Source organism: Ambystoma mexicanum, chromosome 3q (assembly GCF_040938575.1).
Source record: "Ambystoma mexicanum isolate Mex_15411 chromosome 3q, UKY_AmexF1_1, whole genome shotgun sequence".
In the NCBI taxonomy this organism is placed as follows: Eukaryota; Metazoa; Chordata; class Amphibia; order Caudata; family Ambystomatidae; genus Ambystoma; species Ambystoma mexicanum.
The window spans coordinates 328,040,821-328,068,425 of NC_090926.1; the positions used below are offsets into that span (position 1 = coordinate 328,040,821).

General features: G+C 45.8%; 1 protein-coding gene across 1 annotated transcript in view; it reads left to right on the forward strand.

Moving 5' to 3' along the window:
• RNF145 (ring finger protein 145) overlaps nt 1-27,605 on the forward strand; it is a 540,629-nt gene that overhangs the window by 270,638 nt on the left and 242,386 nt on the right. Inside the window, exons 3-4 of the mRNA XM_069653917.1 lie at nt 5,104-5,212; nt 5,347-5,438. Of these exons, the coding sequence (XP_069510018.1) occupies nt 5,104-5,212; nt 5,347-5,438 (201 nt within the window). The remainder of the gene's footprint in view (nt 1-5,103; nt 5,213-5,346; nt 5,439-27,605) is intronic.

The following is a 27,605-nucleotide window of genomic DNA, read 5'->3' on the forward strand; positions in this document are numbered from 1 at the left end:
CCGTGCACATATCAATTTGAATGATCTTAATTTGGGTTGCTATGTTATTTTGAAGTAAGAGTGGTAGATGCTTATCAAGTAACAGAATGACCACAATATATGTTACTGGACAATGATGTTTGTTCTTTTGAAGTAAGATTTGCTGATGCTTATAGTGCGAAATATTAACCCTATTCAAGGTGGGTCTGGTCAACATTTTACTTTATCCTTGACATATCTGGTTAGTATATAATGCTGCTGATAATTTTAAGGATGAGGATAGAAGATTGATTTTGTTTATGATCCTTTGTAGATTATAAAATTGCATAGTCACCATATGAATAAAGATCTGTGTTTTTATTAAAAAGTATTGAGATCCATTGTGGTATATATATATTGATATTATATCCTTACATATACTTTACTTTGAATTCATACCTAAGGTAGACCTAAGTTATCCAACAAATACATAACCCTTGAAAATTGACTACTAAGTTCTTGGCTTTTGGTAGGCATGCGGCAGTGTGCAGGGGACAGGCGTTCCCTTATCTTGGGAACTTTGTTTTTCCAATGGAAGGTATCCCCAGGTTTTAAATGTTCTTCGCAGCCGATTTTCATTATGGCAACTAGTCTGCACGTTTGACTTAGGGTTTCCTTCAATCCACATGCACTCCTTTCTCGTCCCAGTACTTGAGGCTTGGTGGGAGGGTCTTAGTTTGGAAGGGAAGAATACAGCGTCTCTCCTGATGGGGTCTGTTAGGGAGAATTCTCACAAATGTTCCATTTCCTCCCACCTTGGAGCCCTCCAGCTCTTTTTACTAAACTTTGGGACTTTGAACTTTTCATTTCAATGCGTTTTCTGTGTTTATTTCTTTGGTTATGGAGTTTAAACTCCATAGGCATCATCTTTTCATTTGTGTCACACAGCACCCTCAGTGCAGTGACACAGCGAAGCCTTTTAGGCTGTCCCAAGGTTTAAATACCTTCTCTGGGATAAACTACTGTTTCCCAGAGAAAGTAAAGTGAAATTGACTTTACTAGTCTTTTTAAATTCCTAGACCCTGCACACCCTATCTTATAATAGAGTGTGGGAGGGGTTACCTAGTATCCCCTGTGTCTAGAAACTCATGTAGCAGTCAAATGCTACCCTTTCCTCTCGAAATGGCTGGTGGCAGTGGTTTTACAACGAACTAGCATGATTTTTCCCGACCGCAAACACCGGTAGCGCTAAATCGCGGAAGCCATGTTTTTCAAGATGACGTCTGACCTCCCTTTGTTTAAAGAGGTCCCAGTCTTCTTTTTTCGCCATTTCTTTTTGGAAAGGTCCTTCTAGAGTTTGTCTCTGCGCACCAAACCAGGTTTGGTCCCTTTGTTCCTACGCCTTTGGCGGGCTTCAGGACTGAAGACCGCCTCTGGCGCCCGAGTGTCTGGGCTGTGCTAGAAGTGAGGGAGGTGCCCGAAACTCCCTGTGCTTAGTCTCCTAGGAGACCCAAATGCACTCTGGCGTGATTGGCTGATTGCCAGGAATAGATGTCTTCAGCTGCATCTTTTTCTTCATTGAAAGGTACTGTGAAAACCCGCCCGAGAGAACTTGCCTCTCACTGCGAAAGTGCTTGAAACTTTGGCAACTTGCAGGCCTAGTCGGCTTGTGACCCAACATATGAATCTTTCTTTTACAAACTACTTCTAAGAACTTTGGTAAAGACTTTTCCGTTAAACTACCAGAACTGCTTTATCCTATACAAGACTTTAGCCCTTTGACTTTGGCCTAACCTGTTGCATTGAATTAACTCCTCTGATGAACTCCAAGTATTTGCACTGTCTGAGAATAACTGTAAGCTTTTTTTATTAACCTATGCCTTTTTGTTCCTACTTCAAAGTACTCTGTGCCATTTTGCTCCTCCTTCAAAGTAGTTTAAATGCCTCAGAACCGTACAATGTAAAGTACTGAAGTATATTTGTGTGCTAGATATATTGGTTCCTTCTAGTGAATGTTTTATAACTGACTGTGAAATAAATGAATACGTGTTTTACCAAGAAACCTTGAGTGTAAGAGTTTATTTGAATACTTGTGATTGTAGACCTCTGTGTAACGTCATTACAGCTCGCATTCCCCTCTTGAAATGGTTTACTTACACCTATAGTCCTAGTTGTGTGTAGTGGCCCCCAAGGGTACTGCATACAAACTTTGCCTAACGGGGTCAACACATCTACCCGACAGCCATCCTCCTCCCTTGTAATAACACCCCCAGGGTCAGTATCAGGTAGCGACTTCCTTCCCCTGGCCACATGAGGAGGAGAGCTTAGGCTGGGGATCAGTGATGGCTCTACAGAATTCATCACAGCCCCCACCTAGTTGCGGTCCCCGCTTTTGTGGAAATACTCTGTGTGGCTCTATGTCCTTTGTCAGAGGGACTGCCTCTGCGTCTCTCTGTGGGCCGGTGTTCAGCGTTCTCTGGTGTATTCTCGCCTGGTCAGCTGATTTTAACAGTTTCTCCAGGAGGTGGGAATGAGTACAGGTCAGTAACCAAGTCATCCACCTTAAAGGGACCCTATACATTGTTATCATCTTCAATTCCCATATAGCTAGTAAGCATTGCGTTCTTCGAATGGAAGGGAGGCCAGATGGAGCCCAGATTCTGTCATTCCTTGTCCCCAAAAGAGGGAGGGGGTGTGATTCCCCCTTGACCTGACTGCTATGGAAGGTATCTCGTAGCAGGCTCACCTCTCTAGTCCCAAAGGAGGTGGCTCCCCCTTGTTAGAAGGAAAGAATTCCCTGGATTTGTCACATAGTTTACACAGCCCTCACGCAGGGGTTGTGCAGAAATCTCCCTTGACTGTTATTATGAGAATTTGTAACGCACAGCATTGACCCGAAGACATCTTGGCGCTAGACCAGAGGTAGGCTGAAAAAAACAGGCTAATAGTAGAGATAGTTTAGAAGAGATAGGTCTTTAGTGCACAACGAAAGGACAAATGATGTTCTTTTCAAGCAGGACAAAAGGGTGGGAATTCCATGCTCTTGATGCAGCCACAGAGAAAGTATGCCCCCCAATACGAGAATGTTTAATCTGTGGAATTTGAAGAGTCGTAGAGGTTTGAGAGCGAAGCGCTCTAGAGGCAATAAAGGGGGGAAATTTCACCTGGAGATATTCTGCCCCCTACTTATAAAAAGCTTTATGCACGATGCAGAGAGACTTGAATAACACCCTCTTCTCAACAGGAAGCCAGCACAGCTGGCGAAGAATAGGGGACATGCAAGCACCAAAAAGGGGGTGGACAACTGCTCTCGCAGCCATGTACTGTAGTAGCTGGAATAGATGTTGATAAGTAGGTTGTGCTAGATAGAGCGCATTGCAGTAGTCCATACTGCTCATTACCAAAGAGGAAACTACAGGAGCATGAAAATGTAATGGAATGTAGGGAAGAACCTTACGAAGAACCCTTAACTTTAAATTGCCCGTTTGGCAGTGAGATGATACCTGATCAGAGTGTTAGACATTTAACACCTAGTTCCTTCACTGTAGTGATAGGAGAAGTAAAGGTACCCAAACTAGAAGGCCAGAAATCGGGACTGCAGAACAATAGAGGATCAGCTGTACCCACAACCAGCACCTCTGTTTTATCAGCATTTAGTTTCAGCCAATTCCTGGACATCCATCCACAGCCTCCAGGCACCCCTAAACTGAATGGCAGTATCAGAACAGGACAGATCGAGCCAAAGGCGAATCTGTGTGTTGTCGTCATAGGAGTAACATAGGAAGCCGTGGGACTCAATTAGACCAAGAAGAGGCTGGATATAGATGTTAAACAGAATAGATGAAAATGTGGAGCCTTGAGGGACTCCACGAGACAGAGGGGCTGGTTTGGATTTAAAAGGAGGAAGATAAACAGATTGAGATTGACCTGAATTAAACCACTTAAGCACTATGCCAGATAGACCAGCAGGGGAACGGCGGGCAACCAGGGTGGGGTGGTCAAACTGTGTCAAAAGCAGCTGATGGATCCAAAATAATCAGTTCCCCAACCCAACTCTGGTCCAGATCATCCACTACCGCAACCAGCACTGATTCAGTTCCCCTGCCAAGGTGAAAAAGCAGACTGGATCCAGAAAGTGAGAAGATTCAAGAAAGGCACCGAGTAGTGGAGAGAAGGGATTCAAGCACCTTCATAGTGAACGGGAGGAGAGAGCGAGGACGAAAGTTGGAGAGAACTGCTGGATGCAAGGAAGGCTAAAGGAATTACAAGTGCATGTTTTAGATAATTGGGAATATAACCCGAAACAAGAGAATCAGTCATTGCCAGTGTAATCCAGGGACCAATGTCAGTAGAGATATCTTTCAGATTGGAAAGAGGAATAGAGTCAGAGAAGAAGCAGACTTAAGGCTATTTATATCAAGGAATAGAGTCAGAGGAGAAGTAGACTTAAGCCTATTTATAGCGAGATAGTACATCTTGCAAAGAAAAGGTAGGAAATGATGACCAACCTGCCGTGGACCCATTGTCCGCAAACACATTTGGTAGATTAACTGGAGAACATCACAGAGAGCTTGAGAAGATACGTTAGAAGAGATTTTTTGCAGATTAGGATAAGCGCTTAGACGCAGGAGGAATCTGGCATGACACAATTCTATATGTGCAGAGGGCTGGTTTCATGCACAAATCCCGAGCTTGAATTTTACCTCCATCTATAAATGTAATCAATTCAGTGAGCAAAAGTCCAGAAATGGTATTGGCCGCATTTTAGCCCTTATAGAGTATCTTAAAAATGTGCAACATTTGAACGCCGACCTTTACCCTAAACACTTAGATCTATATTTAACTGCACCAGTGATGTTTGGCTCCTGCCTGTCTGCCAATTCCACAATATATTTGAGAAAGTGTAAAGCTCCTGCAGTGCAGTCACTAAATCATGGATAACTATACTGTTCTTAGTGACACTGATGGGCTAGGCATTTGTCATGGACATTTCTGGTGCAGTGATATTTTGTTGTGTTTGGCATTATATAGTGTTATTGGCATAACTTAGTGACTGTAATGTGATATTAGTGTATTGGCTTAAAGAAGGTCTTTCACAACCTTTCAATGATTAAAAGTGTTCTTTTATCTGTTTTCATTCTACAGGTTACATTTTGAGTGTGGTTCTCCTAACTTTGCCACGGCAGCACCTGGCTCAGTTCTACCTTTACTCTTTGACTGGCTTATTGCTCTATGCAGGTCACCAGATCTCCAGGTGAGAACAGGGGGCAGTGTGTGCTGGATTGTGTCCGTTTTTGGCATGGAGATTCAGTGTCTCATTGATGTATTATTTAACAGCATGCACATCTTCAGCAGCAAATATCTGTTCTTTCCATTTGCTCTGCTCAGGGATTATGTCAGGAGTGAGCTGGAATCTGGCTATGAAGGCCCCCTCTACCTGGACCCCTTTTCCATGAACCGCTTCACAACTGCTCTCGTAGGTAAGGGACCTAGAATATTGGTACGTGAAAGAATAGACTGCTCCCATTCAAAGGCTGTGCTGCTTTTCTGGCATGTCTACAAGTTGGAAGGATGTTGCAAGTCTTTTCTCGTTTTCTTTCGTAGACACCACTGATTCTGTGCCTCTATTTTTTGCATGCTGTCAGTGTTTACTTTTGTGTGTCGCTGTGTGTCATATTTAATGAACTGTTCAAGGGTTTTGAAAGTGCTAGCTTGTGAATGTTAAATATTTTCTTTGTGTTTTGAGTCTGCTTGCCAGACCTTCCTTGCATGGTTTCAGAAGGGTCTCCCCAAGTGTGGTTTCAGGAGATTCTCCTCAAATCACACAGGTCGGGTTCTGGCAAGGAGACTCCAATGCAGAGACATTGATATTGTAGTACTTTTACAAAATTAGAAATAAAGAAATCTTCAGGTACAATATTGAAAGTATTTGTAATTTTTACTGGTGTGGTGCTTGCGACACCTACAAGCTGAAACTATTGCATTAGAGTACAGTTACGAAAAATGGCATATGAGATGGGGTACACAGCTTATATGTGCTGTTTGGGTATTTGCCCCCCATTGACTGCTGGGCATGCTAATCTCTCTGGCCGTTCCGATCCAGTTTCTGCCCCTCCCCACCCAAAACACCTCCTCATGGGAACTCTTTGAGCTCACTTTAATAAAGTCTTCTCATCAAACCTTTCACTCAAAGCGCCTGCCTGTGTTTCTTCACTGCAGTCTGCTGAGAGTTTATGGCTTAAATGGAGATGTAAACCTGCTACTGGTGTTAAAAATATTTTTTACCAGGTCTGCCTTCAGCCACTCTATTTTTAAGCACTAAGTGCGTCCTTCACGGAAGTCCTGTTTTAAAAATAAACGTTGGCTATTCAATGCCAAGGTACTTGCACCAATTTGCACCTGCTATTCTCATTGGCCAGTTAATAGCACTACAGCAGTGCCGGGCAAATGCCTTTCCGATACCTACACAATAGCCCATTGCTAATGCTCGTTTTAAAAATTTGTCATTTTTGGGGAATGTTTTAAAAGCCAGATTTGCAAGCAGGTTTCTAAAGTAACACATGAAATGTTCCAATTATTCAGGCATGGTGGATAATGTCAAATTGCAAGCTACTAGTCGAGCAGGAAAGTAATTTGCGCCTGACATGAATCCCAGTTCTCCAGGTGCATTCAGCAGCCCAGCCAATTTTCTAGCTCACCCGCTCGCAACAGAGAACATTTTCCAGTTCCTCTGGTAAGTGCTGGCTGGCTAACTGACCTGATGCCCGTGGGCCTACTTGACCCTCATCCCCTTTTTGCTTTTTTCCCCTATAATGTTCCCCGCCCAAGCCCTCCTCTGCCCATTTCCCCTACCCGCTCGACGACCCAGCCATGATTGTTAGGGAAGGTTTCCTAAAGTCTACCAACAGGTGAGACTCTATAAAACTACCTCTTGGTTCACATGCCCCAACTCCGAAAGGTTTGGTAGAATGGCAGAGCAGCCAGTCTTATCTTAGGAGGAGGATGCATGCTGTCGGGAAGTACAAAGAACTCAGTAACTACATATGCTCGAAAGAAACTCTCACACATGTATAATTATAGATCTGTATTTTATATACACAAGGCAAAGTTATATTCAAGTAATTAAGTACTATTTAAACTAATCAACACAATAGAAAACATCAGCAATACTTCAGGTGACTAAACCAATAGTAATGAAATGTACAGTTCAATGGTAAGTAAAACTTATTATAGTCGCTCAACACCTTTTCTGTTGTAGGAATAAAAAGGTTTTTTTTTATTTATAGCAATAGCAATTAAATACTTTCATAGACTTAAAATGCTTTTCATAGGCCACAGGGCTTTAGCAGTCCATCCCTAACTAGTTGTGAGTTCTTCAGAGTCCATTTGGAGGAAATGCAGGTAAGACACAGCAGAAGATAATGTAAAGTTTTGATTTGATTAGTAGAATGTTTTTGTTAGTCGTAAAGTTATCAAGAACCTTGCAAAGGACTCCTTAATGGCGCCAGAAGCATTAGTCGCGGGCGAATGGTATGGGTGAACACCCAGACGCCGGATTCAGTACTCAAGTAACACAAGAACAACAAATTGACTTGAGGGAAGTACTACTACGAGCCCCACAGTACCTGAGGAGTGATAAAGATTCAGTTGGATTCTTTCGTGATGCAACAGTGGGGAAACCGGTCTCATGTTCCTTGGTGTTTGTGACAAAACAAGGGACTTGGGAAGGGATGTCACAGCAGCTGTCGACAGAAAGGACTCTCTGCAAGGAATTCTTCCTACACCCACGCCGGTCTTCAGTTTTGGTGCCTTTTTGCAAGCTCCTAGGATGAACACTTACAGCCCAGTCTGCCTCGATTCTTCAGTCCTAGACTCTGGTGAGGGAACTTTGGGGAGGGTAGATCCAGAGGTCCAACTGAAGCTCACAAAAGGCCTGGGAGAATCCGTTCACGGAAAGATGATGCACTGCCATTGGGTTGGAGGTCCCTTGATATTGGCGGTTTGCAACCCAGTAAGGTCACAGCACGTCGGGGATGGCTCGTCCGCAGGTCCTCTTATGGCTTGTTGGTCCCAACAGCCAAAGTGAAGGAATCGTCTTCTTCAGAGCTCCTGTGTCAGTTCAAAAACAGTGTCTGAACAGCAGTGGTCTCTTCGCGGTTACTGGGAAAGGGCTGCAGTCATCTCAGGTAGTCTTCTTCAGATCTTCTGTGTTAGTGGTTGACTTGCCTTCTGCCTCAGGAACCTCGCCTTTTGTCAGGATTTCACAATTATCCTCTGCAAACTCTCCTTGCAGTTTACAGAAAGGGATGGGTGGCTGTGCAATCAGGACAGCCACCCCTCCCCCAGTGGGAACTGGGTCCTTTTAGGCAGCACACCAGAAGACCAAGGATAGCAGAATTTTCAGGATCCTCCCATGCTTCCTGTCCTCGCAGACACAGTGGAGCCTCGGCAGGCTCAACAAAGTGTTCCCACCGAAAACACTCACATCAGGACCTCCTCCTCCCAGGATGGTAGGACTACGACCAAGAAAGTAGAACCACACAAGAAAAGGCAAAAAAAGAAAGAGGCCATCATGCTGGAACAAAGGTGACCGCAGTGGAAAATGGCACAAAAGTTGGTAGAACATGTCCACTGCCACCAGCCATAACTGAAGGGTTGTTACTGTAACAGAATTGTAACAGGAGCTGAGGGAAAGGTGATGGTAGATAACCCCTTAGCACTATACGTAGGGTGGTGTGTGCTGATCTCTCATAAGAAAAGGCTAAGAAGGATAGAAGGATTCCACCCAGCAGCAGGAGAGGGCAGGAGCCCTTTCCCTTCCATGCTGCATCCGACAACCATCAGGCACGATCTGCCTACCAACTGCAGGAGCAGTGTAGCGGCCACACGGAAGGAGGAGAAGGTGAGCACATCGGTGCTAATACCAAAAGCCTCTGTTATCTTTCCTTTGTGTATCAGACCCGCAATTCTGAAATTTGGAAATGGCTGCCGCTTTAGCTGCCCTTTCGACGGCTGTGCCAGCGACGCGTTGCTAAGCAACGCCATCTCCATAACAGCCACGCACATCCGCCGGCGAGGTGGAAGCCGGCCCACCGCTGCTAAGGCCCACAGTGCAAAGGCCCTGTTTTGTGCCTGTTTGCGCACTGGTGTGCGCCGGCGCCAGGCCCCCGTGTCCTACACTACATTGATCGCACCTACACTCATCCGCACGTGTCGCATTGGAGGGGGCTGGAGCCCTTCTCCAACACACGCTTCTAGGCTCAGGCTGGAAGGAATCCAACTGCATGATCCTTCCCGGTGAGAACTCCTGCACTCATCTAGACTAGACCGACATTGCCTGCATCTTCCTCGTGGTCAACAATTATAGCTGGGTCCTGACCGCCCACACATGCCTCTCTAGTCACCAATGGTCTAAGGGAACCCCCAATACACAACAAACCTACAACATTCCTGTGCCTACTGTGTTTTGCTATTCTAAGAGACCTCTATCAGCCCAATTAGCCAAATGCATCTTAGACATACCTGTGTCTGGGGCCAGTCTGCCATACCAGCCTTATCCATATCTGAACCTACCTGTGTGTCTCATATTTAGGTTACCTCCACTGCCTTGTTAGCCAATGCATATCTGAACCTACCTGTGTCTCTCATATTTAGGTTACCTCCACTGCCTTGTTAGCCAATGCATATCTGAACCTACCTGTGTCTCTCATATTTAGGTTACCTCCACTGCCTTGTTAGCCAATGCATATCTGAACCTACCTGTGTCGCTCATATTTGGGTTACCTCCACTGCCTTCTGTTAGCCAATGCATATCTGAACCTACCTGTGCCTCTTATATTCAGGTTACCTCCACTGCCTTGTTAGCCAATGCATATCTGAACATACCCGTGTCTCTCGCACATAGGCTACTTACGCTGCCGTATACTACGGTCTGCTACTCTGCACCCCTACCCTAGTGCCCACCAACCCTACTCACTATGAGTCACCCACACGCAACCAGCTCACTCGCCAGCAACCAGCCCGCCTGCAGCCCACCCACCTTCCCCTCCAACATTTCCCCCACTTACTTCCTACCCTCCTTCACTAAAAGCAACGTCACTGCTACTGAACCCCTTCATAATAAAACTTCATACCCCAGACCCACCAACATCAGGAACCAACTCCTAGGACTCCGCTCCAGATGCCCCAGCACTACACAACAGACACCACCCAACTTACCCACTACCACAGAAGCATCCACGACCAAACTATCTGCGCCCACTTCAGTTGTGGCACTCTCCAACCCCGTCTCTCCAGCACCACACAACCCCACCCCCTCATCCCAGACCCTTCAGTGTGCTCTCATCAACGCTAGATCCATTCCAGCCCATGCCACCGAAATCCATGAACGCCTTATCAACCTAGACCTCGCTATCGCGGAAACTTGGCTCCACAGCGCCGCTGGTCCAGCCCTCAACCTTGCCATCCCACATGGTTACTCCATCATCAGGCAAGACCGCCTCTCATCAACAGGAGGCGGGGTAGCACTAATCCTGGAAGACCACCTAGAGGCCAGACAAACCACCTCCAACTTGGGTGAAAAGTACAGACTCCCTCACCGTCAAACTCGCCCTCTCTCATAACCATCAACCTAGTCTACCGCCCAACTGGCCCACTAGTGGAATTCAACGAGAACCTCCTACATCGCTTATCAGAAAACCTAAACCCACCTCCAAAAGCATCCTCTTAGGCAACCTTAACCTAGGTTACAATGATACAAAAGATAAGCCAGCAAAATCTCTCGCACTAGCCCTAAAAGAACTAGGCTTTCGACCAAAAGATAACTACTCCCACACACAACAAAGGCCGCGCCCTTGACTGGGTAGCAGACCACAACTGCCACATCGACATCAGCTCTATCACCCCAACCCCCTGGTCAGACCACCACATCATCCACTTTTTCATCCCAGCCGCATCCAAGACCAACAAGCCTAATCCAAGCCCCCCTGCCCGTGCCAGATGCACAAAAAATCTCACCAAAGATAAGATTATTCCACACCTTAGCCCTCTCACAACGGACCTCAACTCCTCCGACCCGTCAGTGTTAGCAGAAATCTATAAGAACACCATAAGCACTGCTATAGACAATATTGCCCCACTACAGGATAAAAAAGCCAAAACAGTTAAACACGCAAACACCTGGTTCTCATCTGAACTCAAAGATCTCCGCACTCAAAAAAGGAAAGCATCGAATACCTGTCAGAAAACACCCTCCCCAACTACCCTATCTTTCTACAAAAATATAACCTCTCAATACAAGAAAGCCATAATCATAGCTAAAGCTGCCTCCTACAACGACAGGATTGCTAACACAAGCTCAGACTAAAAAGAACTCTTTGCCATATTCAAAGAGCTCTCTACACCAGTTACCAAGTCACAGGACATAGTTAAAGACCAAACATGGTGTAACTCCATACAATCTGCATTATTGAACAAAATCGAACTACTTCAAACTAAAATCAAGGAGCACCACAAAAACCTGTCACAGTATTCCGATCCTACCTCCACATCTGACCGCCAGCACCACCCCAGCCCGTGGCCCTCCCAGTCAAAGCTCCCATAACCCCTTTCAAATTCAGGGAAGTTACCGAACAGGAAATGATTGTGACAATGAACAAGATCAAACCTTCCAACTGCAAAGGAGACCCCTGCCCAGCCAGCCTTATTAAAGATTGCACTGAAACACTCGCCCCCTTTCTCAAATCCTTCATCAACGCTTCCTTTAATGCCAACACAGTCCCAGATAGCTTAAAAGAAGCTTGGGAATGCCCACTTCTAAAAAAAAAAAAAAAAAACACGCTCGACCCAGAAATTGCCGTGCCTTTTCTGCTCAAGATCCTGGACAAAGTTGCCTACACGCAAATCCAGGAATACCTTGAAACTAACAATATCCTAGGCAAAAGACAGGCTTCCGACCAGGTCACGGGACGGAATCGTCCCTACTCGACCTAAAAATACAACTTGGGACATCATGGACAAAGGCAAACCGGCACTCCTTCTCCTGCTGGATTTGTCCGCCGCCTTCGACCTTGTCAACCATGATATTCTAGGCATGCACCTAAAAAATGAAGCTCATTTCTCACCAAAAGCCATCTCGTGGGTAGCCTCTTTTCTAAATGGCAGACTCATGAAGGTCTTCTCAGACACTGCATCAGCCACCCCTACCATCATCCACTGCAGCGTCCCCCAGGGCTCCTGCACCGCCCCGACTCTTTACAACATATTCACTCTTCCACTTTTCAATGACCTCGACTGTCGCAATATAGCGTACACCAATTACGCCGACGACACACAGGTACTACTCCCACTAACTGGGATCTATGAAGAAGATGCGACAGTCCTAACCAAAATCTACACAGCCATCCAAACTTGGATGGCTGCAAATGGCCTCTGCCTAAATGGGGATAAAATTGAGATCCTCATAGTAGGGACTAGCGAAACTCTCAACAAACTCCCCTCCCCCCCAATACAAATCCTTTAACATCGATAACTCCATCATCACAGTCTCTAAGTCCGTCAAAACCTTAGGTGATCACCTAGATGCCTCACTATCCATGTCCCGCCAAGTTAACGCCGTAGCCTCCGCCTCAGTGCTCACCACCAAGGTGATCAACGCAGTCAAGCCCTTCCTCTCCACTAAAAACTGCCTATCCATTGCCAGGGCCACAATAGGTACCAAACTTGATTACTGTAACGCCCTTCTTCTAGGCACCTCAACCAACAACTTGAAAAAACTTCAAATCACGCAAAACAACGCGCTCCGGGCTGCGTTGACCATTCCCAAAAGGGAACACATCTCGGAAGTCAGAAAAAATGCCCATTGGCTACCAGTAAAGAAACGCATACTCTTCAAAGCCGTGGCCATAACACACAGATGCATTTCTTCAGATGCCCCCCCCCCTACCTCTCAGAAAGAATTTCCCTCAGCACCTCAAACAGACCCACCAGTGCACACCGCGCCAACCTGATGTATGTTCCTACTTTCAAAAGAACTAGAGTAGGGGGGTCCAGCGTCCAACACCTCGCACCCTAAAATTGGAATGCTCTGTCTACCTCACTTAGGAATGAAAAATCATACACAACCTTTCGAGAAAAAAAACGGAAAACCCTTCTATTCCGTTAAAAGTCGCGGAATAAATTTGCACAGTTATGCTTGCGCTGTAACCCTAGCAAGCTCTACCACTGCTATCTACTGCTACATCTTATGTTATGTTCACTCTCAAGTCTGCTGTAACAGCGCCACGATGCCTCAGGGCAGTTCTGCGCGCTTTATGCAAATAAATGAATACATAAGGTATACCTCTAAGTGTGAGAACAGTAGTGGCCAATGAATATAAAATAATAAATAGAGGCCAAAGGACTCCCAGCAACAATGCATACATTGTGCTGTGTGCTGCAAAAGTGGAACACAGATGCCTTTAAAAATGTACAGAACAGGGTTCCCATGATCAAAGGTAAAAAATGCTCCCCACGTTCAGGAGAGCAAGAAAAATATCCAGACGTTCAGCAAAATGTGCTGGCGGGGGTCTCACTACGAGAGGGGGATGAAGCATACAACAGATAAATCGCCCTACCACTGACCTAGTACCGTTACCTGGAACACACTCACTTCAGGCAGCCCCCCACAGTAGCTTTGCCCAGACAGCCCGCGAAGGGCCAGAGGCAAAAGGCAGCTCCCGTCTCCTGGACGCCTGATGAAACACTACAGCTACAACCAGGTAAGGTGGCAAGGGTTGGGAGCACAGCCATCACTGTGCCTCGATGTGCCTGCACAGTGTCTTGAGAGTCAGGTGGTGTGATGGGTGATTTGTGATGGCCTAGGTCTTAAGGTGGAGAGATTACTAGAAGAGGTGGATCTTGAGTTTTGAATTGTAGGCCTGTCTGATGCTGACTGGGAGGAGGTGCCATAGTCTTGAGGTGTAGGCACAGAAGGCTTGTTTTCTGGTCCTTTTTGCAGCAACGGATTTGAAGTATGTAAAGAGTGGTCCTCTGCCTGCCAGAGATGCTGAGTTTCTCTGCAAGGTAGCTGGGTGACTTGAGGGCGATTGCCTTATAAATGATGCAGCAAGACTTGAAGATGATTCATGCGTGCAGTGGGAGCGAGTGAAGGTCGAGGAGGGCCGGGGTGATGTGATTGTATCTGCATAGACCCTTGCTGAGGCTTGCAGCCTCGTGTAGCACACTTCTCAGGGGCACAAGGGAGGAAGACTGGAAGCCTTTGAGGAGTGCATTGCCCCAATGCAGGTGGGATACGACCAGTGCTTGAACAGTGAATCTAAAGCTGTCCGGAGGGAAGGAGGACTTGACCTTTCGCTGGAGGGAGAGCTGATACCAAGCTAAGTGCAAGAACATTAGTAACATCTGGTAACTATTTAGAATCTGGCCGCCACAGGAAGGCCAATGCCTTTGTGAACCGGTCAAAACTAAAAAGCTGCGGGACCCCATAAGGAGAGCAAGATTGGGTGCAGGATCCTCTGGAAGACTACAGCAACCTTGGCCTCCTGGCAGTAGGAACCCAACCTTTGGTATAAGCCTTTACTACACAGGTTGTTAGTGTGGCTAAGCAAGCAGGATTATCTCAAGAGGGGTCAGTGTGAGATGTAGGGTTGTAACACAGAGTTTCACAGTGACAGTTATTCAAATAAACACTTACACACAAGGTTTCTTATTTAACAGTTCAATAAGCCGCCTTCAGAAGGGAGCAAAACATGTAACAATTATAATACACTTCAAAAAAACACACTTGATTTCTCTGAATCAGATGATATCCATTAGGGATGATACACAGACACTTCTTACACCCTCAGGTGACTTAAATAACTAGGACACTGTGGACTTTGATTCATCACTGGTACATTTAGAGCAATACTGAGTTTGGGCTGCAAAAGATTAGATAGAGGAATAAAACAAAGGTTAATAAGTAATTCATAAACGGTACTTTTTAAACCTTCCAATGCAAAGTAAATGAACCCTTTCTTGGGGGAACTGATGTTCTTCTTTGCAGGTAAGTAAACATTTTGCACAATGTTTTTAGAAAAAATGTGTAAAAAATAAGATTCACTTGAAGGGCCACAAGCTGGGAGCCTTGAGAGGGGCAAAGCTGCAAGCAGCTCTGCAATGGCAACCAAGACAAGTCTCAACTGAGAGCAAGCAAGGCTGCACAACAAGAGGTAAGTCCTCTTAGGTTTACAGTACCTTTGGTTAGAAGAAATGTTTCCAGGAGGCTTCTGTTCCTGTACAGCTCTGCCGATCCTGTGGTTCCTGGGCCTCAGTCGTGGGGAGAAGGAGGATGTTTGGGGACTCCTGCACTGCAATGGGAAGGTCGGCGGCAGCAATGAGCAAACTTCAATTCAGCGGCACTTCGCGGTTTCAGCTCCTCACGTCTATAGCAAATGGCAACACTGCGGTTCTCGGTTACCACTTCAGACCTTCCTTGCATCTGGGCCCCAGCACTCTGAGATGGCTCAGACCTGGTCAGTCCTCCTTCAGGGAAGTCCGGAGGATCTTCCTGGCCCTCGGGTCCGACTTAAAAGCGAGGCACTCGATCTGGTGTTCCTCTCCCTGCCACTTCGGTTATAGCAGCAGTGGAAGTACAGCCAGCTCCGAGAGGATGTCCAGACGAGTTCACTTTGGAGTTGATTGGTCCCACCAACCCAAGGGGAGACGTCGTCCTTGCCGGGCTTCTCTAGTTGATGTGAATTCTGAGCTTCAGCACAGTAGCAGGGCTTCACCGGGCAAACCAACGGTCCAGGAGTTCTCGCATTCATTCCAGCCTTGCTGTCAATCACACAGCAGGGTCCTCCAAGGACAGCCAGCCGGCCAGTCACCTTTGAGTGCACACCTGTAACCAATGGAATTAAGCACAGGGAGTTTCAGGCACCTCCCTCACTTTCTGCCCCTGCCAGACATGCTGGAGCCAGAAGCGGGTTTCACTTGTGAATCCCGCCAAAGGCAAAACGAACAAAGGGACCAAACCTGGTTTGGCGCACAGAGTAAATCTCAAAGGACCTTTCCAACAAGAAATGGCAAAAAAAAGACGACCCCGGCCATTTTGACAAAATGGGCACCCATGGGTGCCTTACTGCAGCTGCGAACGCAGCTCGCGTTAAAAACACACAATAGTAGTAAAAAGTAAACCACTGCCACCAGCCATTAATTGTAGAAAGGGTAACATAAAAATGTTACATGAGAAACTAGGTAACCCCTCCAGCACCCTATTTTAAGATAGTGTGTGCTGGTTCTAGATAGTTATAAAATGTGAGTGAAGTCAATTTCACTTCACTGCTCTTGGAAACAGTAGTTTCACCAAGAGAAGGTATTTAAACCTTTGGGAATTCTAAGAGACTTCCCTGTGTCGATGCACTGAAGGTGCTGTGTGTCGCAATGTAAAGAGTATGCCTATGGAGCTTGTGAGACTCCAAAGTCAAAAGAAACAGAGTCCAAATCACAGAAAAATACTGCAGGGACTCCAGGATAAAAATTAAGTCCTAAAGTCCAGCAAAAAGAACTGGGGGTTTCTGAGGTAGAAGGTAATTAGCACATTTCTGAGCTTTCTCCCTAAAACGGACACATGACGCCACATAGTTTAGTGTATTCATTTATATGGTGCGCACCAGACCCAAGGGTATTGGGGCACAAGCAGTACAGATAATGCGAAGCTTAGTTAACAGGATACATGGTTATACAAAGAATGTAGGTACAGTAATTACATTGTAGTACATAGTAAAGGCATAGCAAGGTACACGAGTATATCATGTTCAAATAATAGTAACTATACAAAAAGGTATCCAGTTAAAATTTCGAATGCATTGTCGAAAAAAAGTAACATTTTCAAATGTATTTTTTATTTTATAGTTTTTTTTGGGTTAAGTTAGTAAAATAAAGGGTCAATAAAAAAACAGGGTTGGGGGGAAACCCCCTCCCCCCCATAAAAAAAAAACAAAACAAAATTCGACTTTTTATTTTACATTTTTCATTCGACATTAAGGCATTCGAAATTATTACATTCAAAAATGTCACTATAAACCATACAAAAATATACAGTGATGGTGCCAGTATGTGGTACTGGTTGGGGTGTGTGAAAGATTAGTCAATTAGCTGTTGTTCGACTTGAGCCAGTTTGTGTAGCTGAGTCTGAACTTAGGATAGATTTGATCTTCTCTATTATGGTGTGGTAGGGAGTTCCATAGTTGGGCAGCTTTGACCTGAAAGCTGTTAACACCAACCTTAGACAGCCTAAATCTTGGAATAAAGATGCAGTTAGTATTGAAGAGTCTTGTAGGTCTAGTGGAGGTTCTTCCTTGGACTCTGTTTGTGAGGTAGCTGGGGGCAGCATTGTTCAGTGCCTTATGTGTCAAAGAGGCTGTTTTTAAATGGATCTTATTGTGAGTAGAGAGCCAATTGTATTGGCGCCTTATTACTGAAATATGAGACCTTTTAGATGCGCCTAGTGCCGCTCTAAGGGCATTGTTTTGAAGGATCTGGATTTTTGGGTGATAGATTTGTTGGCACCGTTGTATAATGCATTGCAATAGTCGAGCCTAGATAAAATCAAGGCTCTTGCTAGGACAATATAATTGTCATCCGATAGAAAGGGTTTGCCCCTTCTAATCCGTTTACATGTGTAGGCTGTGACGGATGCCAAGGTGTTAACTTGTTTAGATAGGGTGGAGTCGAGGTAGAACCAGAGTGTTTTCACCTCTTTAGCTACCTTAATAATATTACCATCAATGATGAATGATGAGTAATCCTGTCCTAGTTTTTGTATGTTGGCATGTGTACCCAGCATGAGTTCCGCTTTTTCATCATTCAGGCATAGACCATGAGTAGCTATCCATGCCTGGATGATGAGATGCACCCTGTTCACCAAGGCCAAATCCTCGTCATAATCCCCGGAAAGTGGGAGGAGCATCTGTGTGTCATCTGCATAATTAGTGTAGGTGATACCCAGAAGGTCCAGATAATCGAAGAGTGGCTTGGTGAATATGTTGTACAGAGTGGGGGAGACAGGATCCTTGTGGGACACCACATGTGATCGGAATAGGTTCCGCTGCCGCTGAGGGCGCAAAATCCCTCATGGTTCTGTCACTCAGGAATGACAGATGGGGGGAAAAACTAATCAAAGGTCACTACAGGTAGGCTTACACCATGGTTGAACCCGATACACCAAAAAAAACTACAAGGGAGAGAACTCTGCAGGGCCCCTCAAGGGAAGACCTAACCACAAACCACCACAGGACACGTAAAAGGAAGGTCTTCTGTGAAGGGTCAGAAATGAGAGGCAGACAAAGTTGTAATTTTCAACATCAGACATTTTTATTAAAATGAAAGGGTTGGATAAAGCCCTCTGTCCCTATCCTAAAGAGTTTCCCTACCTAGGAAACTAAAACTAAAGATCAGTCTGTCTCTTGTCAAAATTGTACTAACCGTCCTTGTGTCCAAAAGATATCTGACCCTCCCACTTTCAAATGAACAATTAAAGGTGTGTGGTAATTGTTTCTGTTTTAGACTAAGTACAAATGTGTAAACATCAAATAAAATCCAACAAAGTGTCTTTTCATACAGGGCCTAGTTTCCTTTCCCCAGGATTATTTCAGGTGAGTAGCAAAGATGATACTTTCAAACAATGGATTTTTGGAAATGGATGACATGGCACCTTCTCAATGAGCTGCTTGAGTAGATAAAATGTCTTTTTCTCAAGGAGTCTTGATGAAATGTCTTTCTTAACAAGTCTTTTACATGTTGATGAAATGTCTTTCTTAATGCTTTGTTCAGGAGGGTATTAAGTACTCATGGTTTACTCTCCTGCCAGGTATCTCTTCTATAAAGTCTTTTCCTCTCACAGGGTTTAGAGGATTTACCTGGTATACTATCCTGCCAGGAATCCTCCCCTCTGGGTCACATAGATCCCCCTGGTGTACTCTCCTGCCAGGTTCTTTCCCCAGAACAATCAATTATGTGATTCATTCGAAGGCACGCCCCTACATGCCCACACCAGAAAAAAATACAACCCGCTAGGGGAAAAAAGGCTAAACAATTCTTGCATGGATAACAAGTTTTAATTATACAATTAGGTGTGCCAACAAAGAACTATGCTGCTCAGGTTCTGAGCAAAAACTGTGCAAGCAAAAGCTTAAAAGGAGATAGTCCTGCACATGCAGTAAAAACCTGAGTGGCTGGTGCGACCCTATGCATGGTTGTCCTATTCCATAGGGGATGCCAGGCTATTGGTCCCAGCCCCATCCGTCCGTCTTCCATCACGTGGGATCAGCTGGGCTCATCGTCTCCAGGGAACCAAAGTTGAAAAGTCATTTTGTTACTTTCTTGTAACAAGGTTACCAGTGCTCCAGATCAGATTTTGAGGTGGGAGTATTTTACACATAATTTTTCAAATTGGAGTGTAAATGCCATTTCAAGCGAGTAAATGAGTTTTCTCCTCTGACAGAGAGTAAAACTTATCCAACACATGTAGATCAATGTTGTATGGCTTGCGCAGAGCCCTCCACTCCACATGCAAACGGCACATCCTGGCAGAGCACGTAGTAACAGCACATCACTCCACTTGATAATGGCATATATCCTCTCTGAACATACTAGCTACACATCTCCTCTTGACCCATACTAACGAGTATGACACATACTCTGTGCACATGGTAAAAGCACATCTCCTTTCAGCATTTTCAGAGATGTGCTGTTAGCATTTGAAGAGCAAATTTGTGTCATTTGCATTTGTGTAAATTGCACCTTTACATACACATCTCTATGCATATGCTAAATGCAGACATTGTTTTCACGTATTGATAGAACACGTTCTGTTTAGCAAACCTGATATTGGCACACGTTGACAGGACATATCTCTGCCCATAGTGACCTAGTGACCTCAAATCTCTTCTCTGCGCATGCTATTGGCACATCTCTTCTCGTCTGCTAATGGCGCATATTCTCGGTGAACATACTAGTGGGACAGCTCTGTACACATGTGCAAACTGCGTGCATGTGCACAGAGGCGATGTCCATGCTAACGACACGCCTTCTCAACGCACATGCTAATGGGACATACCCTCTCTGCACATGCTAACTTCACATCACATCCCTGCATGTACTAACTGCACATCCTGTGCAGCGACGGGATGTGCAGTTAGCATGTGCAAACTCCACATCCTGTCTCTGCACATCTCGGCTCTGCATGTTAATTGCACTTCTGTTCCATACTAATGGCACATCTATTCTTGGCACGTGCGAATGACACATCTTTACTAAGTACGTACTATGGGGATATTTCTTCTCTGTGAGTGCTAACGTAGCATCTCCTCTGCCCATGCTATAATGGCACATCTCCTCTTTGCCAGTCTTAACGGCAGAGCTCCCTTCTGAACAGGCAAATGTTGGCAAAGCACATGCTAACATTGCACCCAAAGAAAATTTGGAAAGCTACCGGGCAGGAGGGTGGCCTGCACTTCCCAAGTTCCAATTACGTGGAGGGCTGACGCAGCCTTGATGGGTGTGGCGCAGAGAGATGACCACAGAGGAGTCACTACTTTCTTACAAGAAATGCAATAATGAAGAATGACCATTCACAGAACGTGTTTATCAAAAAGGGCACCTGGTTGATGCCTTGCTCTACCCAGGTGGGTAGTCAGGTATTCAAGAGCAAAATTGAGCAAGGTCATAGAATACCTGGCTGATTAACGAAGGGTGAACACACACCTATGGGGGTTACACCTTGGTAAGTGTGTAGAAGTAACTGTGAATGACTTCTGACAAAAATATATCAGGAATGTTCTGGGTACTGCAGTTAGATTTTTAAAAAAACTGCAGTTTACATTTTTGTAGATACACTTGATAGAGAGTAACGCAAGCTACAACAGTATTTACACATTTTGAAGGTATAGTAACCAGTTTGTGAGTAACAAATTTCAAATATTTGTAACGTCTTTTCAATCCTTACACATCCACTGAGTAGTCCTTGGGAGGGAAACCAGTGGATTTAGTGAGGTGATAGCATGTGATAGTCAGCACATATACATCAAAACAGTGAGGGGTTGAACAAGGACAACGCAAACAATATAACTGTCAACACGACAGTGTTTCAGCCAGAAAGTGAGCTTGGATGAGCTCTGATGGTGTGGCCTTTATCAGGACGAGATATTCCAAGGCGGGAAGTATCTTGTGAGGTCTGTTGAAATAAACAGACGGGGTGTTATAGGAGTGGGCACATTCGTTGAAAACTAGCACCGGTAGAGGTATCAATACATGAAGGACCGGTGCTTACCGGAACTTCGGAGCGCAGTGGCTCAGGGAGCTGCAGTGTCAGCAGTACACTGGAGGATTTTCGAGGTCCTAGAAGTGGCCATTCCTGTGGGAGTAGGAAGGACATGGAGGCTCTATTAAGCCATATGGAGTAGTGGAGCCACTAAGGGTAGAAGGGGTAAGAGCAAGCTTACCTTGAGAGCCTGTTGCCGCGCATACTATGGGTAGAACAGGCTGGCGTGATGAGTACGCTGGAGTCAACCGCAGGCGTGAGGGGCTGCGGAAAGAGGGGAAACACGGGGCTAGGATGAAAAGCCTCAGACTGTGTCAAGTGTCGAAGTGCACGTGAGGGTTGGTGAGACGTGCAGGTCACAGATGGCCACAAACCAGGTGTGGCTGATGCAAGCGTGTGTTCCAGTGTGATTGATAAATGTACGGAAGCGTCTGTGATGTTAAAATTACAACCTCTAGGACAGGCGGCGGAATTGCGGGATGGCCCGTGCAGAATCGCAAGCTTGGTGAGGACGGTATAAAATGGAGGCTGGGTTCCCGTTTATAAAGTGAAGCATGCAGCCGGAAAATAGGTGCACGATATCGTGGGGCTGTGGTGGTTGCATGCGCGTCAGCTTACCTGCGAATGAAAGGGGGAAAACCAAGGACAACAACAGAGAGGATTCCCATCTTCAACCTATCCAACCACACAATGACGACCGCAGAAATAAACCTCCTGGAAAAGGGCCTATCATTTGTTCCCGCGGCCAAGGCCCAAGCATTCCACACAGAGGTCGAACTCGAACGCTTTTTTCGCAACATTCGTCTCAAATACTTCTTTGAGATATACTTACCTGAACATTCACCATTCGGATCCAACCCCCCGGAAAGGGATAAAGAAAACATCACACACTATCCCCTGTGAATTCGGCACTTATGAGAAAATGGTGACCAACGGGATCCGGAAAGGTCTCTCCAAAAGGGATTTCTATCTGGATAACCTCTCGACAGAAGAAAGGCCCTCTCCTCACTTAAAGCCAACCACGATATTACCATCAAACTGGCCGACAAAGGCGGGGGTATTGTCATCTCCAATACCACGGACTACAACACGGAATGCTTACGTCTGTTGAGCGACGTCAATGCAAACTCACCTCTACACAGAGATCCGACCAAAGAACTGCAGGAAGAAATTTTGAGCCTGACCAACCACGCTCTACAAGAATCCTGGATATGCGATGAGGAACATCGATTTTTTAACAAAAACCACCCACGCATCCCAGCATTTTATATACTACCGAAAGTGCCCAAAAACCTCACCAATCCACCTGGTAGACCCATTGTCTCCGCTTGTGATTCTATACTTGAACCCCTTTCGGTTTATACCGACTTTTTTCTCAAACCGTTCGTCAACAAAATGGATTCCTATCTAAAGGACAGCACAGATACTATCCTTCTGCTGAACGAGATTGATATGAAGCCTGAATACATCCTGGCCACCGTGGATGTGGAAGATCTGTACACATCAATACCCCAGCTAGAAAGCTTGGAAGTACTGAAACTTTTTCTCGACACCAGGAGCAACATCACGGCAGTCCCCACTGAGTTCATCTTGGAGTGTGTCAGATTGGCCATGAACAAAAACTTTTTCTTGTTCCGAGACCAATTGTACATACAGATCAAAGGGGTCAGTATGGGCGCTACGTTCGCTCCTGACATAGCGAACCTATACATGGCCCATTCTGAAACAGAACACATCTTGTCAGCACACAATCCATACCAACAGAACATCATCCTTTGGAAGAGATATATTGACGACGTTCTTCTCATCTGGAAAGGCAACTCTGAAGATCTGATGGCTTTCCATGGATGGCTCAACCAACGGAACCAACACATCAGATTCACCATACATTGGGATTTCCATGGGATCGATTTTCTAGATCTGCACATTTACAGATCTGGCAACCATCTCAATACGGAACTATTTTGCAAAGCCACCGATAGAAACACCTTGCTTCACTTCAACAGCTACCACCCGGAAAGCATGAAGTACAATTTACCATACGGACAATTCCTTCGCATCAGAAGAAACTGCACCGAACGCACCTCGTTTGACAAACATGCCACTGACCTCCAAACCAGGCTCGCCGATAGGGGGTAACCCAGGAAAGCCATCAAGAACGCCAAGAAGCAGGCCGCTACCACCGACCGCATGATATGTCTCAACAAAACAACCAAAAAGGAACTTGACAGACTGGTATGCATTACTACGTTCAGCCTACTCAGCGACCTCATCAAAAAGACTGTCAAACAACACTGGCTCATCATCAGAAACGCAGGATCGCTACAAAAAGTCCCGCTATTTGCCTTTAAGAAAAACCGGAACATCAGAGAATCCTTGGTACACACCTTCATCGAGCCCACCAAGTCCACAAGCACCCTATGGAATCTTCCACCCGTACAAGGCCACTGCCGATGTGGTAAATGTACCGTCTGCCAATTTACAGAGACTACCAAAATATTCAAACACACTGACATTAATTGGACTCTGCAGGACCACACCAATTGCAATGCAAAGCAGGTCATATATGCTATAACTTGCCCATGTGGACTCATATATGTGGGCAAAACCATGAGACCAGTGAAGACCAGGATATGCGAGCACCGCTCGTGCATAAAAAACAAAGTACCTGATAAACCACTGGTAGATCATTTTGTCAAGAAAAACCACACCAATATGGACGTTAAATGGGTGGTAATTCAGAAAGTTTCTGCCACCATCAGAGGGGGAGATGTAGACAGAATCTTGTCCCGTTTAGAACAGAAATGGGTTCACAAATTAAACTCTGTCAGGTCAGGTTTAAACATCTGTGTCGAGTGGAAACACTTCCTGTAATTGAGACAATGCCTCCACTCCTATTATACTTCATGTGGCACTGCTGGACTCTGTAAATGCCACCCCACTGGGGTAATAGTGCCTTCTTTCTGTGTCAATGATAAACATAACCACCATCAATGAGGCATTTCCTGCAAATATGTATTGTGATATGTATCACCCAAACATGTTGGTATCCCCTCTGTAGTAGCTCCTGTCTCCATCACGACCACCCGCTGGACGCTGACCAACCAGCTTCCCAGCCTCACAGTGAGGCGCCCTCCGCCTGCCTGCCTAGACATGGATCACCCACACGAGCCACGCATCCCCGCCAGAAGTGATGTACACACTAGTATGCCCCTCTTTGGCTGAGAGTTTTGTTTGGCCTTTTAGTCTTACTTCTATTCTGATTTGTACCTTGAGGACTTAGCGCCCTTCATTTGGGCCAGGCACCCCAACGGGCACCCCAGCCTCGCGCACCTATTCATGGCCGCTCACCCCATTTAATCACAGTCCACTCAACAGCACACTCCATGCGCAGCCAAGGACCGCGACCGCTGACAGCTTGTTCTGCAGCGCTCATCCCCCTTTCATCCGCAGGTAAGCACACGCGCATGCAACCACCGCAGCCCCATGATATTGTGCACCTATTTCCCGGCTGCATGTCTCACTTTATAAACGGGAAACCAGCCTCCATTTTTTACCGTCCTAGCCAAGCTTGCGATTCTGCACGGGCCATCCCGCAATTCCGCCACCTGTCCTAGAGGTTGTAATTTTAACATCACAGACGCTTCCGTCCATTTATCAATCACACTGGAACACACACTCTTGCATCAGCCACACCTAGTTCGTGGCTATCTGTGACCTGCACGTCTCACCAACCCTCACGTGCACTTCGACCCTTGACACACTCAGAGGCTTTTCATCCGAGCCCCGTGTTTCCCCTCTTTCCGCAGCCCCTCATGCCTGCGGTTGACTCTAGCGTACTCATCACGCCAGCCTGTTCTATCCATAGTATGCGCGGCAACAGGCTCTCAAGGTAAGCTTGCTCGTACCCCTTTTACCCTTAGTGGCTCCACTACTCCATATGGCTTAATACAGCCTCCATGTCCTCCCTACTCCCACAGGAATGGCCACTTCTAGGACCTCGAAAATCCTCCAGTGTACTACTGACACTGCAGCTCCCTGAGCCACTGCGCTCCGAAGTTCCGGTAAGCACCGTTCCTTCATGTATTGATACCTCTACCTGTGCTAGTTTTCAACGAATGTGCCCACTCCTATAACACCCCGTCTGTTTGTTTCAACTGACCTCACAAGATACTTCCCGCCTTGGAATATCTCGTCCTGATGAAGGCCACACCATCAGAGCTCATCCAAGCTCAATTTCTGGCCGAAACACTGTCGTGTTGACTGTTATATTGTTTGCGTTGTCTTTGTTCAACCCCTCACTGTTTTGATGTATATATGCTGACTATCACATGCTATCACCTCACTAAATCCACTGGTTTCCTTCCCAAGGACTACTCAGTGGATGTGTAAGCATTGAAAAGACGTTACAAATATTTGAAATTTGTTACTCACAAACTGGTTAATATACCTTCAAAATGTGTAAATACTGTTGTATCTTGTGTTACTCTCTGTCAAGTGTATCTACAAACACGTAAACTGCAATTTTATTAAAAATCTAACTGCAGCACCCAGAACTGTCCTGATATATTTTTGTCAGAAGTCATTCACAGTTACTTGTACACACTTACCAAGGTGTAACCCCCATAGGTGTGTGTTCACCCTTCGTTAATCAGCCATGTATTCTATGACCTTGCTCAATTTTGCTCTTGAATACATTCACAGAACTTACCATCAGTGCCGGAAATTGACAACATGTACTGGGTCCAAATGGACCTGATTTTCCGCCTCCCCTTTCCTTATTCAGCCTGACTCGAACACGTCCTTGCCAGCCCCCACCACAATGTCCAACAGTGCTCCCCTGACATTCTGCTCAGTTGTGCTGTAATATACCATTTGAAATGGGATAATAACTGTTTCCACAGTGCTTAAAAGCTGAAAGAATTTGGCTAAAAGCGCTATGTAAGAACACATAACCCCTTTCCACGTGTTATTGACATATCCTCGGTACACATGCAACAGCACATCTCCTCTCTGCACATGCTAACTGAGCATCTCTTTTGCATGTGCTAAAGGCAAATCTATTCAGTTCCCGGGCTACCCCACATCTCTCTTGCAGGATAATGGAACCGGTCATCCCTGCATGGGGTGACGGCCCATCCCTCATGGTATAGCCCAACAGCAAGCGCACGTCTTACTACAGCCAGCATAACTTTATAAATTATACATTATAATAATAATGATGTGTTATTTATATAGCACCTTAATACAAAGCGCTTTACAGAGCACATATTTACATAAAATGTCACCCAACCAAAATTGGTACTCATTTATCCTCCTCGGAAGGATGAAAGGCTGAGTTGGCCTTGCCGGGATTCAAACCTGCGACCTGCAGATCACGCTCAGATCGCAACAGGGAGCGCTCAACCCACTGAGCATGATGCAGCAAGTAAAGGAATAATTGCAGTTGTGTTGGCTCCCGCCCCTTTATTTCAGCACTGTGAGGGGAGACGTGGGGGTGGCTTGTGGCTTGTTAGAGTGAGCCGACCTACCTGACCTCCCTCCCATGCAGGGGCGCAACAAAACCTACATTCGGGGGAGGGGGAATTAAGTCATGATGGGAGAGGCCACTTGAGAAAATAGGCAGGACAAATTTGGAGGCTCTGCCCCCACTGTTCATCCCCCAATGGTCTGGTGTGGGGACCAACTATAGAATAGTATAATTTAAAGCGCAATATGCAGAGAGGAGATGGAAGACTTTCTTGAAAGTAACAGCTTTAAAGTTTTACTGCGTTTGTTCAAGTAAATTTTTCTGAACAAACACAATAAAACTGAACACTGCCAGTTTCGGGGAAAGGCTTTCATCGCCTCTCTGCCTAACAAAATGCAAGTGCGCACATCCAGGGGTCCACCTATGGGCTAAAAATTAGGCGGAGGCTAACCCTTCAAATGTTAATGTTAAAGGACATTAGTACCGCGCACTATCACCACCGGAGTGGTCCCCTGGCACTCTGGCGGCTCTGAAAGAGGGAGGGAGGGCGGGTGAGTTAGTGGGGGGAGGCTGGAAAAGTGCAAGAGAGCAGTGATGTACTGTTGGCAGCCTCAGCCCGGTGGGTCCATCGGCTGGGCCTGGGGTGTATGCGGCCGGTAGTCGTCGTGTACTGATGTGCGAGTCTATGTGCGTTTATTGTTTTGTTGTTGCAGTGTGGTGAAGTTTGTGCGGTTTGTTGTGCTGTAGGTTTGTGGTTGTGTTTGGTTTGGAGTTTGAGAGGTGTATGCAGAGGAGGAAATTGTTAGTGGTATCGGTTAGTTGTCATCTCTGTCCTGGGTTGACCAGTTGGGCTCGCGTAATCTCGCTCGATGAGGT